Genomic DNA, 12,605 nt, shown 5'->3' with positions numbered 1-12,605 from the left:
GACGTCCATGTTTCTCCTTCAACAAGCACGAGGGCATTGTTCAAACAAGGAGGGAGGGGCCTGCTGCACAGGAATTAAAATAACAAGTGCGCCATCGATTTTTATGCAAATTCTGGGCTTGTGTTTTTCTGAAAGTCGGACAAGTGTCCATCTGCGAGGGATCGCCGACGGCTGCCCATGTTTTCAGTTCGTAAGGGTAATAATCAGTGATTTTCAGCCTGGCATCGAGTGTGCTGCCATGCTAAGAAAGAACGTCATATAAGCCCTTAGGCGTTGACGAATTTTCTTCGACAAGTCACGAATTTTCGATAAAATTTGTAAATATTTCTCCTCCAATTTTCAGGTAATTTTATTCGTAATTTGATCTAAAAAGCCTGAAAATTTCATAGGATAATAATCATAGTTTTCTCAAAAATATTCATTTTCTGAGAGGAAATTTGGCAACATTCGAATGCTCGATACGGTGTTTCTTCTTAGCACGGTAGTATTCCTTCGCATCTGTCGTCGTTGAAACACGGGTGGCGGTTATTTATCTGAGAGCAACACTAAAGCTTATAATTAGGGCTCGATTTTTGTCAGATTGCAGTTAAATATACGACAATCTTCACCAAATAAGTTTTCTAAATAATCGTCCTCGTAATACTTTTTTTTATTTATTTTGTTTATTTTTCACTTTTTCAATTCCCTAATCACACAGAGAGCAGTCAATTTGCACGCTGATTGTCCTCAAATTAATACCGTGTACATGAATTTGATTACATCCTTGTTTTTGATGGAATAGTTATCGAGTGTGTTTTGACGTTGCGTCAATCGATTTGTTGCTACTAATGTCAGTGGCTTCTTCAGGGAACGAGTCTGTAATGATATAGTACGTCAGATCATGGAAGTTGAAAATGACATCGTTTCCGACGTTCTCATGACTTGACAGCTAGTTGTGTTTGGATATGTTAACTGTATGAAGGAATGTAAAAAAAAAAGCTTGATCGGGTTCCTCCTAAGGGAGGAATGAAAAATGGGACACACAGTAAAAGGGTGGCGACTGAGGGCCTTAAAAGAAAGGAGGGAGTGCTAACTCCCCAGAAGCGAAGGGGAAGCGCACCGTGGCGGTTGAGTATCACAGAGTGCTAGAGTGCACTGTAATAGCGGTCCTCATGTATGCATTTCAGCAAAAACTGGAAGCGTACATATGCTTGAAGGAACGTCGGAAATGAATGAAATCAAATGAAATCATGTGCTTAAGATTGTTGAACCTGATGGTAGTTTCTTTCTTTTTTTTTATTGGTATAACTTTAGCGTAACTTTTCTTAACATACGACTAAGGGGTGGTCTCAGGTTACTATTATTAATTGATGGGAACTAAGGTAGCTCACTAATTTATGGTACGGAAATACACACTCAATAACTCTTTTATTAATGCAACGGCTTTTATGAAATTGATTTTCACAGATTACAAAAAAAAATCAGTCTGCTAATTAAATTTCGGAAGTATAATTTGTCTGATTTCCCCTTTATAAAAAATAATAATAATTATAATAAATTCTTGGAATCAATTTCTCAGCATTCTCAACTCATATCAGACCAATTCACAAAATTAAAACGTGTAAAATGATGTAAAATTGCGATGTTCCCAAACGGTCTCCATTTCAAGCATTACGATCAATGTAGCTTAACCTTGGTGATCGGGCGAACAACTCTGCACTAGACGTCAACTTTCAACCGCGCAGTAATGAGATCCTTTGTTCAGCAGCACGCAAGCGCCGCCGCCAATGACGAGTCAGCGCGCAATCGCAGTACCTGCCGCAGCCAATCACAAGTCACCGCGGCGCACGAGATTTGAACTTCGCCACAACAGAGCCCGCGCAATACAAATTCAGCGGCCAGCGGCAGCTTTCCCGCCCAATTCACTCTTGCTTCGCCAACCGACCAATCACAAGCAAGTTGGTTTCCCGCATTCGCACACAAAGGAAATCTGCATATAAATATACCCGCAAATCGCTAATTAATTCACTCTGAATGCAGCAGTCGACCAAGAAGCACCTCACTCTCAAGCTCTCAACAAGGATCAAGTCAAATCAAGCCAAGCAAGCAGCTGAAGAAATATCCTAAGGAGCTCAGCAAGAAATTGGCGTTTTTTGGATCAAGACCGAAGTTCAGTTTCCCGTTACATTGGCACCAAGGTCAAGCATTAGCGGTCATCATTACACAGAACGAAGCAAATTCATCATTTCAAGCATTCAAAATTATTCACCTTCCAGTCATCTCTATTTCGGACTCATACAGTTTGTATACCACCTCCAATTTGGAGAAGCCGATTCTTCGGAATCTGGAATAATAATAAGTGCAATCGCACATAGCTCTCAATATTCAAACCCTTCTGGTTTTCCTGCTCACTGCAGAAGCCGGTGTACTATACGCCTGGTAACCCTTCAGGTTTCCTATCCAAGGATAGTAGCCGATTCACTCTGAGTCTGGTAAAAATAAAAACTCCAAGCAGGATCTCTTCCAGATCATTAAATCAATTTTGCAGTCACCTCAAATCTTTCTCTTCTCACTCTCATTTTCCGAGCCAAGGCAAATTGGGGGGTCGCTGCGGCTCTTCACTTGTCTCGCTTCAATACCTCATATCCTATTCCATCTTTTCTTTCTTTCCTATCATTTCTTCAATTGGTCCCTCGGTAAAATTCACTTTCAACCTTTAGGTCTATTGTTGTTTTTTCATCATTTTTTGAGCCGTCACTCTTCATTTTTTGGTCCCTCGGGCCGGATTATAACTTGCATATTTACAGTCCAGAATTAATTCATAATGGTGAAACGACGCAATCTTCATTCTCCTGAGGTAAATGAAAGTGAAAAATTAGCAGACTCACTTCAGAAAAAACGAGATATAGTTTTTTCTAGGGTTAAGGCCATAGAAAAAACATTCAATGATGAGCTTTCAGATGAAAATTCTGAGCAATTTAAACCTTTGTTCGATCGATTGTCAGGGTTCCAGGATAAATTCGATCTAATTCAAGCAGAATTAATAGGTCTCAATTCTGATTTACCTATTAATTCCAAAATAGACATCGAACAGGCGCAGGTAGAATTTGACGAGACAATACTTGCAGCCGAAGTCCGTTTTCTTTCGCTCACTCCTAAAACATCGAAAATTGAGGTATCCAATAATCATAGTACTCATGTTAAAAGTCATTCATCCTCAAATGTTAGACTTCCAAAACTTGAATTACCTCAATTCACTGGAAAATTAGAGGATTGGAGAAGTTTTTATAATTTATTCATGGTCTCTGTCCATAATGTAAATGAGTTAGCGAAAGTTAAAAAGTTCCAGTACCTTCTCACGTCATTGAAGGGCGAGGCACTGGACTTGGTAAAAGGGTTAGACATCACCGACTCAAATTATGATGTGGCTTGGGAAATATTATGTCAGCGCTTTCAATGTGAAAGAAGGCATATTTTTCATCACTTCAACGGGTTGCTTGACTTGCCAGAAGTGAAGGATGTCCAGCAAATTCCTGCACTTCTGACAAAATACAGGGAGCACACCCAGGCATTGGAGGGCCTCGATCACAAACTGTCCGAGTACTCTTCAATGCTCACTGCAGTCATGGTACAAAAGTTAAATAATTACTTTCGAAAACGGTTTGATGATTTTCGAGGCACGGAAACGAAATATCCCACCATCGATAGCCTAGTGGATTTCCTCGAAAAAGAGTGCCTTCAATTAGATGGTTCGGCAGCCAAGTCAACTAAGCCGAAACACAAGCAACCACCATCAAAGCAGACACTCACGGCCTCAGTTAAGCCGAAACAGAGTTCGTCTCAACAAAAATGTCCATGCTGCACTCAAGACCATCCCATTTATTTTTGCGAATCATTTTTAGCTAAATCAATCCCTGAACGCCGATCATTCGTCAAAGAGAAAAACCTGTGTTTCAACTGCATGAAATTCAATCACTCCAGTTCGGTTTGTAAGAACCAATACACCTGCAAAACATGTCATAAAAGGCATAATTCACTTCTACACTTAGAAGACACGTCAAATCAAGATTCATCAAAACCTCCCAAGACAGCTATGGTTTCCAACTCAAAACCAAAGGAATACGCATGCATTCTAGGAACTGCTCTAGTTCTAGTCAAAGATTCATTTGGTGGTTATCAACCTGTCAGAGGACTCATCGACAGTGCTGCCATGTCTACATTTATAACTAAGCGCTGTGCAAACAAATTGGGTCTAAAAATCCACAAAGAAGCGCCTCCAATTTCAGGGTTAGGCAATCAAGCAGTCAATGATATTCATGGTACTGTGGAATGTGAGATCAAGTCTCGCATTGAATCGCAGCCAGTGTTCACATCAACAGCAACAATAATGACAAAAATCACCACCGATCTGCCAAATATAAGTCTTCCCAACACAATGAGCAAACCTCTCAGGACATTGATTTTGGCGGATCCAGAGTGGATGAAACCAGGCCCAGTAGATCTACTTATTGGAGCCGACCTGTATCCTCACATTTATGATGGCAGAAAAATCATTCTCGATGAAAATTGGCCAATAGCGCTAAGCAGCATTTATGGATGGGTTATGACGGGCAAATTTAGCGCCCCGCATGACGCAACACGCATAGCAGCAGTGACAACCTCAGAATCAGCACCAATCACTGCTTTGCTGTCCATCAATTCAGAACCAATTGAAACTTGCCTTCGACGACATTGGGAGATAGAGGAACCCCCGTCAAGGCCAGTCAAAAGTCCAAATGACCTCTTAGCTGAGGAACTTTTCATGGAAAAACACGCAAGAGATGAAATAATCGAATGCGCCGGTGAATGCAACATGGAGCTGAAAAAGTGGTCAAGCAATGACCCAGAAATATTGGAGGACTTGCCGGAGTCCAATCTCAAAACTCCAGTAGAATTTTCAGATGCAGACAGTTCCGAATCGCTTCTCGGATTACAATGGCAGCCAAGCAGCGATATATTCTCATTCAAGGTTGAGAAAATCACACCGGTGTACACAAAAAGAGGTATCGCCTCAGTTGTCGCCCAAATCTTTGATCCACTTGGCCTGATATCACCAATTATGCTAAAAGGCAAGCAATTTCTTCAACAACTGTGGTTATTAGGCATAGATTGGGACGAGGCGGTGCCCCTCGAGCTTCAAGCACAGTGGAAAAAGTACACCGAAGAACTCATCAAAATTTCCGAGATCCGTATTCCGCGTCATGTGTCTCTGATCAATGGAGTAAAATTTGATCTTGTCGGTTTTAGCGACGCCAGTAAATTAGGATACAGCGGCAATGTGTATCTGAGGGTCGAAAGCAGCTCCGGTGAGGTCAAAACCAGCCTTTTAATGGCGAAAACTAAGGTGGCACCGCTCAAACCGATGAGCATCCCCAGGCTGGAGTTGCAGGGGGCGGCGCTATTAACAGAGCTACTAGATGCTGCTCACTACATATGTTCAATGGCTCATCCAATCAGGAAGGTGTTCGCCTATTCAGACTCCACAGTCGTCTTATCATGGCTCCAAACTCCTCCCTACCGGCTCAAAGTATTCGTCGCTAATCGAGTTACTCGAATTTTAGAAGTATTAACACCTCAACATTGGGGGCATGTCAAGTCTGAAGATAATCCGAGCGATCTGGCCAGCCGAGGCTGCATGCCAGACAGATTGGCCGACAACAGTTTATGGTGGCATGGACCAAAATGGTTGCAAGAGCCAGAAGAAAAATGGCCGAAGTTGAGTCCATTTGACCCAGAAAGCAAAGCAGAAATCATCGACAAATTACCGGACATCGTCACGCTGGTACAAAATAAACAAGAATCATGGGAGGAAACTTTCTTAAAATCATTTTCAGGATTTGTTCCTCTGCTCAGAACCACCGTTTGGATGTTGAGATTTACCTATAATACCCGGCATCCTACCCAGAAAAGAACTGGACAGATTTCCAGTGCGGAGCTACAAGAAGCCCGGCACTGGTGGATAAAAATTATTCAAGGCAAAGAATTTAAAACGGAGATCAAAACACTGAGCGAGAAAAAAGAGAGCCCTGCCTCTTTATGCAAACTTCGTCCTTTTTTAGATGAACAGGGATTATTGCGAGTCGGTGGTAGACTCAGGCACTCAGACATGAGCTACGACTTCAAATTTCCCATTTTATTGCCTAAAAATCATCATTTCACTCGACTGGTAATCGACTATTATCATGATATGACACTTCACGGCGGTCCCAGCTCAACTTTAGCAGCAATCAATCAGCGATTTTGGATAATTAATGGGCGTGCTGTAGTCAGATCTAAACTTCAAAAGTGCATCCAGTGCTTTAAAGTCAGACCAAAATTCACGCAGCCACTTATGGGCGATTTACCAAAATGGAGGGTTCAGGCAGCATATCCGTTTCTCAATACAGCGTGTGACTACGGCGGACCATTCCAAGTCAAAGAAAACAAGCTCAGAAATGCAAGGCAAACGAAGGGGTATCTAGCCCTATTTATTTGTATGGCTACTAAAGCAGTACACCTGGAATTTGTAAGCGAATTGACTACAAAGGCCTTTGAAGGGGCATTAGCTCGATTTGTCTCTCGCAGAGGATTATGCAAAAATATGTTCTCTGATAACGGTACCAACTTCGTAGGAATGAATAACTCTTTAAAAGAGCTATATGCATTCTTAAAAACTAATGAAACAAGCATTGCGGAAAATCTAAGCAAAAAGGAAATCAATTGGCATTTTCAGCCCGCTTCCGCGCCAAATTTTGGTGGACTACATGAAGCAGGGATAAAATCCGCAAAACATCATCTCAAAAGAATCATGGGTACTCAAATTTTCACCTTCGAGGAAATGACTACACTCGTGACTCGAGTGGAGGCAATAATGAACTCTAGGCCGCTCTGCCCGCTATCAACAGATCCCTCAGATATGGACGCCTTGACCCCAGGTCATTTTCTTGTTGGTCGCCCACTCAACGCCTTACCCGAAGAAAATCTAACAGAAACCCCTTCTAATCGTGTGGATAGATGGGGCTTGATAAACAAAGCCAGTCAACATTTTTGGCAAACATGGCAAAATGAGTACATCAACTGTTTGAGGCAGCGATCAAAATGGACTCAAGAAACTGATCCAATAAAAATTGATGATCTCGTAATTATTCAAGACAATAATTTACCTCCTCAGCAATGGAGATTAGGACGAATCACCAAGTGCTTTCCGGGCCCTGATGACGTCACACGCGTCGTCGATGTCAAGACCACCACGGGGACTTTACGACGCCCGGTTTCCAAGCTTTGCCGCCTCCCCATAAGTTCAGACAAGGCCACCGAATATGAGCTTCTAAACTAACAAATTTTTTTAAAAACAATTCTCTGTTGAACGCGTACTCGTTCAACGGGGGGAGTATGTCTGATTTCCCCTGTATAAAAAATAATAATAATTATAATAAATTCTTGAAATCAATTTCTCAGCATTCTCAACTCATATCAGACCAATTCACAAAATTAAAACGTGTAAAATGATGTAAAATTGCGATGTTCCCAAACGGTCTCCATTTCAAGCATTACGATCAATGTAGCTTAACCTTGGTGATCGGGCGAACAACTCTGCACTAGACGTCAACTTTCAACCGCGCAGTAATGAGATCCTTTGTTCAGCAGCACGCAAGCGCCGCCGCCAATGACGAGTCAGCGCGCAATCGCAGTACCTGCCGCAGCCAATCACAAGTCACCGCGGCGCACGAGATTTGAACTTCGCCACAACAGAGCCCGCGCAATACAAATTCAGCGGCCAGCGGCAGCTTTCCCGCCCAATTCACTCTTGCTTCGCCAACCGACCAATCACAAGCAAGTTGGTTTCCCGCATTCGCACACAAAGGAAATCTGCATATAAATATACCCGCAAGTCGCTAATTAATTCACTCTGAATGCAGCAGTCGACCAAGAAGCACCTCACTCTCAAGCTCTCAACAAGGATCAAGTCAAATCAAGCCAAGCAAGCAGCTGAAGAAACATCCTAAGGAGCTCAGCAAGAAATTGGCGTTTTTTGGATCAAGACCGAAGTTCAGTTTCCCGTTATATTGGCACCAAGGTCAAGCATTAGCGGTCATCATTACACAGAACGAAGCAAATTCATCATTTCAAGCATTCAAAATTATTCACATTCAAGTCATCTCTATTTCGGACTCATACAGTTTGTATACCACCTCCAATTTGGAGAAGCCAATTCTTCGGAATCTGGAATTAATAATAAGTGCAATAGCACACAGCTCTCAATATTCAAACCCTTCTGGTTTTCCTGCTCACTGCAGAAGCCGGTGTACTATACGCCTGGTAACCCTTCAGGTTTCCTATCCAAGGATAGTAGCCGATTCACTCTGAGTCTGGTAAAAATAAAAACTCCAAGCAGGATCTCTTCCAGATCATTAAATCAATTTTGCAGTCACCTCAAATCTTTCTCTTCTCACTCTCATTTTCCGAGCCAAGGCAAATTGGGGGGTCGCTGCGGCTCTTCACTTGTCTCGCTTCAATACCTCATATCCTATTCCATCTTTTCTTTCTTTCCTATCATTTCTTCAATTGGTCCCTCGGTAAAATTCACTTCCAACCTTTAGGTCTATTGTTGTTTTTTCACCATTTTTCTAGCCGTCACTCTTCATAATTTTTCTTTTGACTTCTTTCATTTTTGGACATTTTTTTGTTTTCTTAGTCTGTACTTTGATTTTTGTTTAAAATATATTGCTGTTGGAAAAATGAAGCGGGTTTTGTAAACAAAATATTTCGCCCATAGGAAGAACACAGCAAGTAATTTATGGTACTGGCAATGTAGTGTCTGCCAATAATTAAAGAGCCTTCCGCTTTAACTGACGGTCAATTTAATCAACAAACATAGGCTTTATAGCTTTAAATGAAGACATGTTAGGCATTGAACACTCCTCGATGTCAAGTTTTTTTCGATCGCTGGAGAAGAAAGCTAAAGTTTTAAGAAACTTACCTATGCCGTGGTTTAACGTTATTTATTTCAGTTGATAATCCATGAGATGAAAAAAAGAGATTTTCCGATGTCAGTTGACCAATAAGCTCTAGGCGGACAGGCAAATGGATTGCATTTTGCAAAAAGGAACCACAAGCACTCCGATGTCGCTAAGATTGTGCAACTTTTTTTACGATCATCTAAACAAGTTCTTTCTCTCCTCCCGATAAATTATAAATTCAATTCGAAAATTATCATGGTAAATTTAATCTTTTGTCAGGTTCCACTAATTTATTACGAGGAATGTAAGTTGCACAAGCCTAGCAACATTGGAATGCTTGGTTCCTTTTTGCAAAATGCAATCCAAATGTGGCGTTTTGGCTTCAAAGTGTGTTATGGAAGCAATTTGTACATATAAAGATGCAAAGATTCTCATAAATGTAGTCATAATTTTTTTTTTATATACTTCAGTTTTATTATTTTAACGCTTGGATCGTAAATTATCTTTTGTCTTTTTTTCTTCTCGCCAAAGATAGAGTAGAGAAAAAGAGGTAGAAGAAGAAGCATCCTCTTTCGGATCGTGGACGGTATCTTTTGGATCATATTTCTGATCAGGAAAGTGCACGTAAAATCCCTCTTTTTGCTTGGATTATTCTCCAGTAAAATTTAAAAATCATTATATCACACCTCCTTGTTATAATTTAGCCGATAACGCTTAATTGCGCCATATTAAGATCGCTATACCGGTCTATCGTGTGATTCCTTCTCCCAACCTTTTGGAGAGGAGAAGGAAACGAAGTGTAGAAGGGAGAATGATGTGGGTTAAAGAGAATAAAAAAATAACATGGAGTAGATGGCGGTGGAAAAAACTCCGAGTCCTTTGATCAAAAACCGGTTAAGTTACTTTAAACTTCTCTGACACCAAATTGATGGATGGCAAGTCAGCCTGTGGGCTCTTTCCTTCGCACATTGAACAAATTCAGGGAGGTAACTGAGCAAAAATTTAATTTCAACGATTCTGTACATCCGCACAATTGTGATTCGATGTAACCTGCACCTGTACCTTTTTTAAAAAAAAATATTTAGGTGACTGAACACAATAATATTCCTGATTATTCGCACAGTTTTTTCAGTCTGAAATACTACAGGGGTGATGCAAATCGGGTTTTCTTTGCTGACGAATCAAATATTACAATTGAAGAGATATTCGCTCTGGTATTTTTTCTCGCCAAACTAGAAATGACTAGAAAAGTATATAAAACTGAATTCCACCATAATTATTTAATGGGCAAATTCCTCTCTGTGAAAGCTGAAATTTAAAGGCATAAACATAACGGGCGAAACAAACTTGCTCGTCAATTAATGACAGTAATAAATTGAGGAGTTCACTTTTTATAATTATTTTACTGTATGAGCAGACTCAGTATATCGACGGCTGAAGTGCGAAACCACTTATCTCCGTTTGCTACTTTGTAGACTTTCTTTCATGGTTTCCTTGAAAACTTAATCTGCGCAATTCATCGAAAACATCCTTGATTTGCCTTCTCCAATGGCAAAATACTCTGTGCAAATTTCAAGCTATTAAAATGACTTGTTTCTCCTTGAAAAAATGAAACAGAAGCGGAAAAGTTCCACAAATATAAAACAGAAGCAAGTTCATCACTTACTGCAGGCAGTAGTTTACGGAAAGAAAAGCTACACATGAAAGTGCATGCGTAAAAACTTTGAGGATGGGAGAAAGCTAAGGCGCAACATGCAACTATTTCGACTCTTGAGAATGTTTTTGGTATACTTGAAGAAATGAAGGCGCGTTCTCAGTTGGAACACATTTTGCACATTTTGCACATTTTGCCGCAAGGAACAACTAAACTTGGCTCGTTTTACAAACAAAATACCGATGGCCAAATGCAAAGTGCAAAACGACGTATCTTCGTTTGCGACGTTGCAGACTTGCTGTCATACTTTATTTTTTCTCAGGAAAACTAGTCAACGTAATTTCTTAAAAAAATTTCATTGATTTTTCTTTTCTCAGCAGAATACTCTGTATAAATTTCAAGGTATACATTTGACTTGCTTCTCATCGGAAAAATAAAAAGGCTGCTGACATTTTGAAATACCGCGATGGAAATACGTGGTTTCGCTCCTTAGCCATCAATATAGTTTTTGCCGCGGTGATCTTTTTCAACAAAATTTCCTGAAAAAAATAATAGCACAAATTTTTTTTATGAATGTACGTTTCGTGTTCCGTTTTAGTTGAAGCGTTCGGACCATCAAACCAAACTTTAAATGCAAGTAACTAATAACTGTACGGACCAAATTATTCTTTTAATTTTTTTTTTTTTTATAAAACTTCCTTGATTTTTTTCTCCATTAGCAGAATATTCTGTAAAAATTTCAAGCTTTAAAGTATTTATTCTCCTCAAAAAAATAAAATAAAAACGGAAATTTTGAAACCCTGCAATGTAGGTATGAGGTTTTGCACTTTAGTCATCAACATGCCGTTTCTCCGCCACCGAATACTCACAAGAAAACACTCATCTCTCAATGCTCGTCTCCACAAAGCTAGTATAAAGTAGCCCACTGTATTCCGTCCAAGAATCTGAAATTTGACTGCCCGCTAGCCACTTGCTGGAGCACCCAAGATTTTTATCCGACAGCTTGTCCACTAGTAAGTTCCTTTGTTTCTTTTCGGATTTTTTTGGTATTTTTTCCTGAAGGAGAGAAGGAGGTTCCCCCGCACGATTTGCCGAAATCAGTATTTTGAGAATGCCAAGCACGTCGCCTCGCCGGGCGGCCATATTGAATGTCGAAACAGACTATCAGAAGCTACGGAGTGAATTTATAGCGTTATTTATTCCGAAAATGTAGCTGAATATTAATCTCTTGTTTGTTTTTATGATAATGGCTGATCTATGGCTCAAGTTTCAGGTTCCTCCATCTTTCTGTCCCATCTGTGGTGCTGTGCCTTTGTCACACAACTGAAAATTTCCCCGAGATTTTTTTACTTACTTCTGATCGGAGCTATTAAAACTTAAGAAGGACTAAATGTCACCGCACCGTCCATAAGAAAAGGAACCCTAGTCAAAAAAATTCAAACGTTAGTTATTTCAAAATCGAAGAAAAGTCAGAGTGAGGTCAAAATTTAGCGTGACGGACACCAAAAACTGCTTAACCAATCTGTAGTTCGGCAGTTGATAGTTCAAAAAAAGTAGTGTCGGGAAAAAATCACACGGAGTCGTAAGGACACATTTTAATTTATTTTCTTTGAAGATAAAAGTTAATCGGAGGTTTTTAAACGCTACAATTTGAGATACGCATTTTTTTACTCTCAGCCAGCGGTACGTAGAGAACTCCTTGTCCTCCTTGGAGGAAAAAAATAACATGATGGAAAAAGAGGACGACACAGAATGGTCCATCAATAAAGAAATGGATTCAATATTTTCAATTCTTTGAAACAAGTTAAGGCATGTATACTCGCACTACTCAGATATACATAATATGTGCTACTTTTTGAGCAGTGATGTTAATCAGAATTCCCGAGATATTCACCTTGCAGAACCAACTAAATATTTGAGGTATATTTGTAGATTTTTAAATTATAATTAAAAGTTGATTGGTAAAAATAAAGGAAAAAAGAGAAAAAAAACTA

The 12,605-nt window shown here is 40.1% G+C and overlaps 1 protein-coding gene across 1 annotated transcript; it reads left to right on the top strand.

The window, feature by feature from the left end:
* The first annotated feature begins 3,277 nt into the window (after positions 1 to 3,277).
* On the top strand, positions 3,278 to 7,333 carry LOC109040527 (uncharacterized). Its single transcript, XM_019056503.2, has one exon. The coding sequence runs from the start codon at positions 3,278 to 3,280 to the stop codon at positions 7,331 to 7,333; it is 4,056 nt and encodes a 1,351-aa protein (XP_018912048.2).
* Positions 7,334 to 12,605: the final 5,272 nt, after the last annotated feature.

Source organism: Bemisia tabaci, chromosome 8, assembly GCF_918797505.1.
Source record: "Bemisia tabaci chromosome 8, PGI_BMITA_v3".
Classification (NCBI taxonomy): domain Eukaryota; kingdom Metazoa; phylum Arthropoda; class Insecta; order Hemiptera; family Aleyrodidae; genus Bemisia; species Bemisia tabaci.
This window is presented reverse-complemented; position numbering and strand designations above follow the sequence as displayed.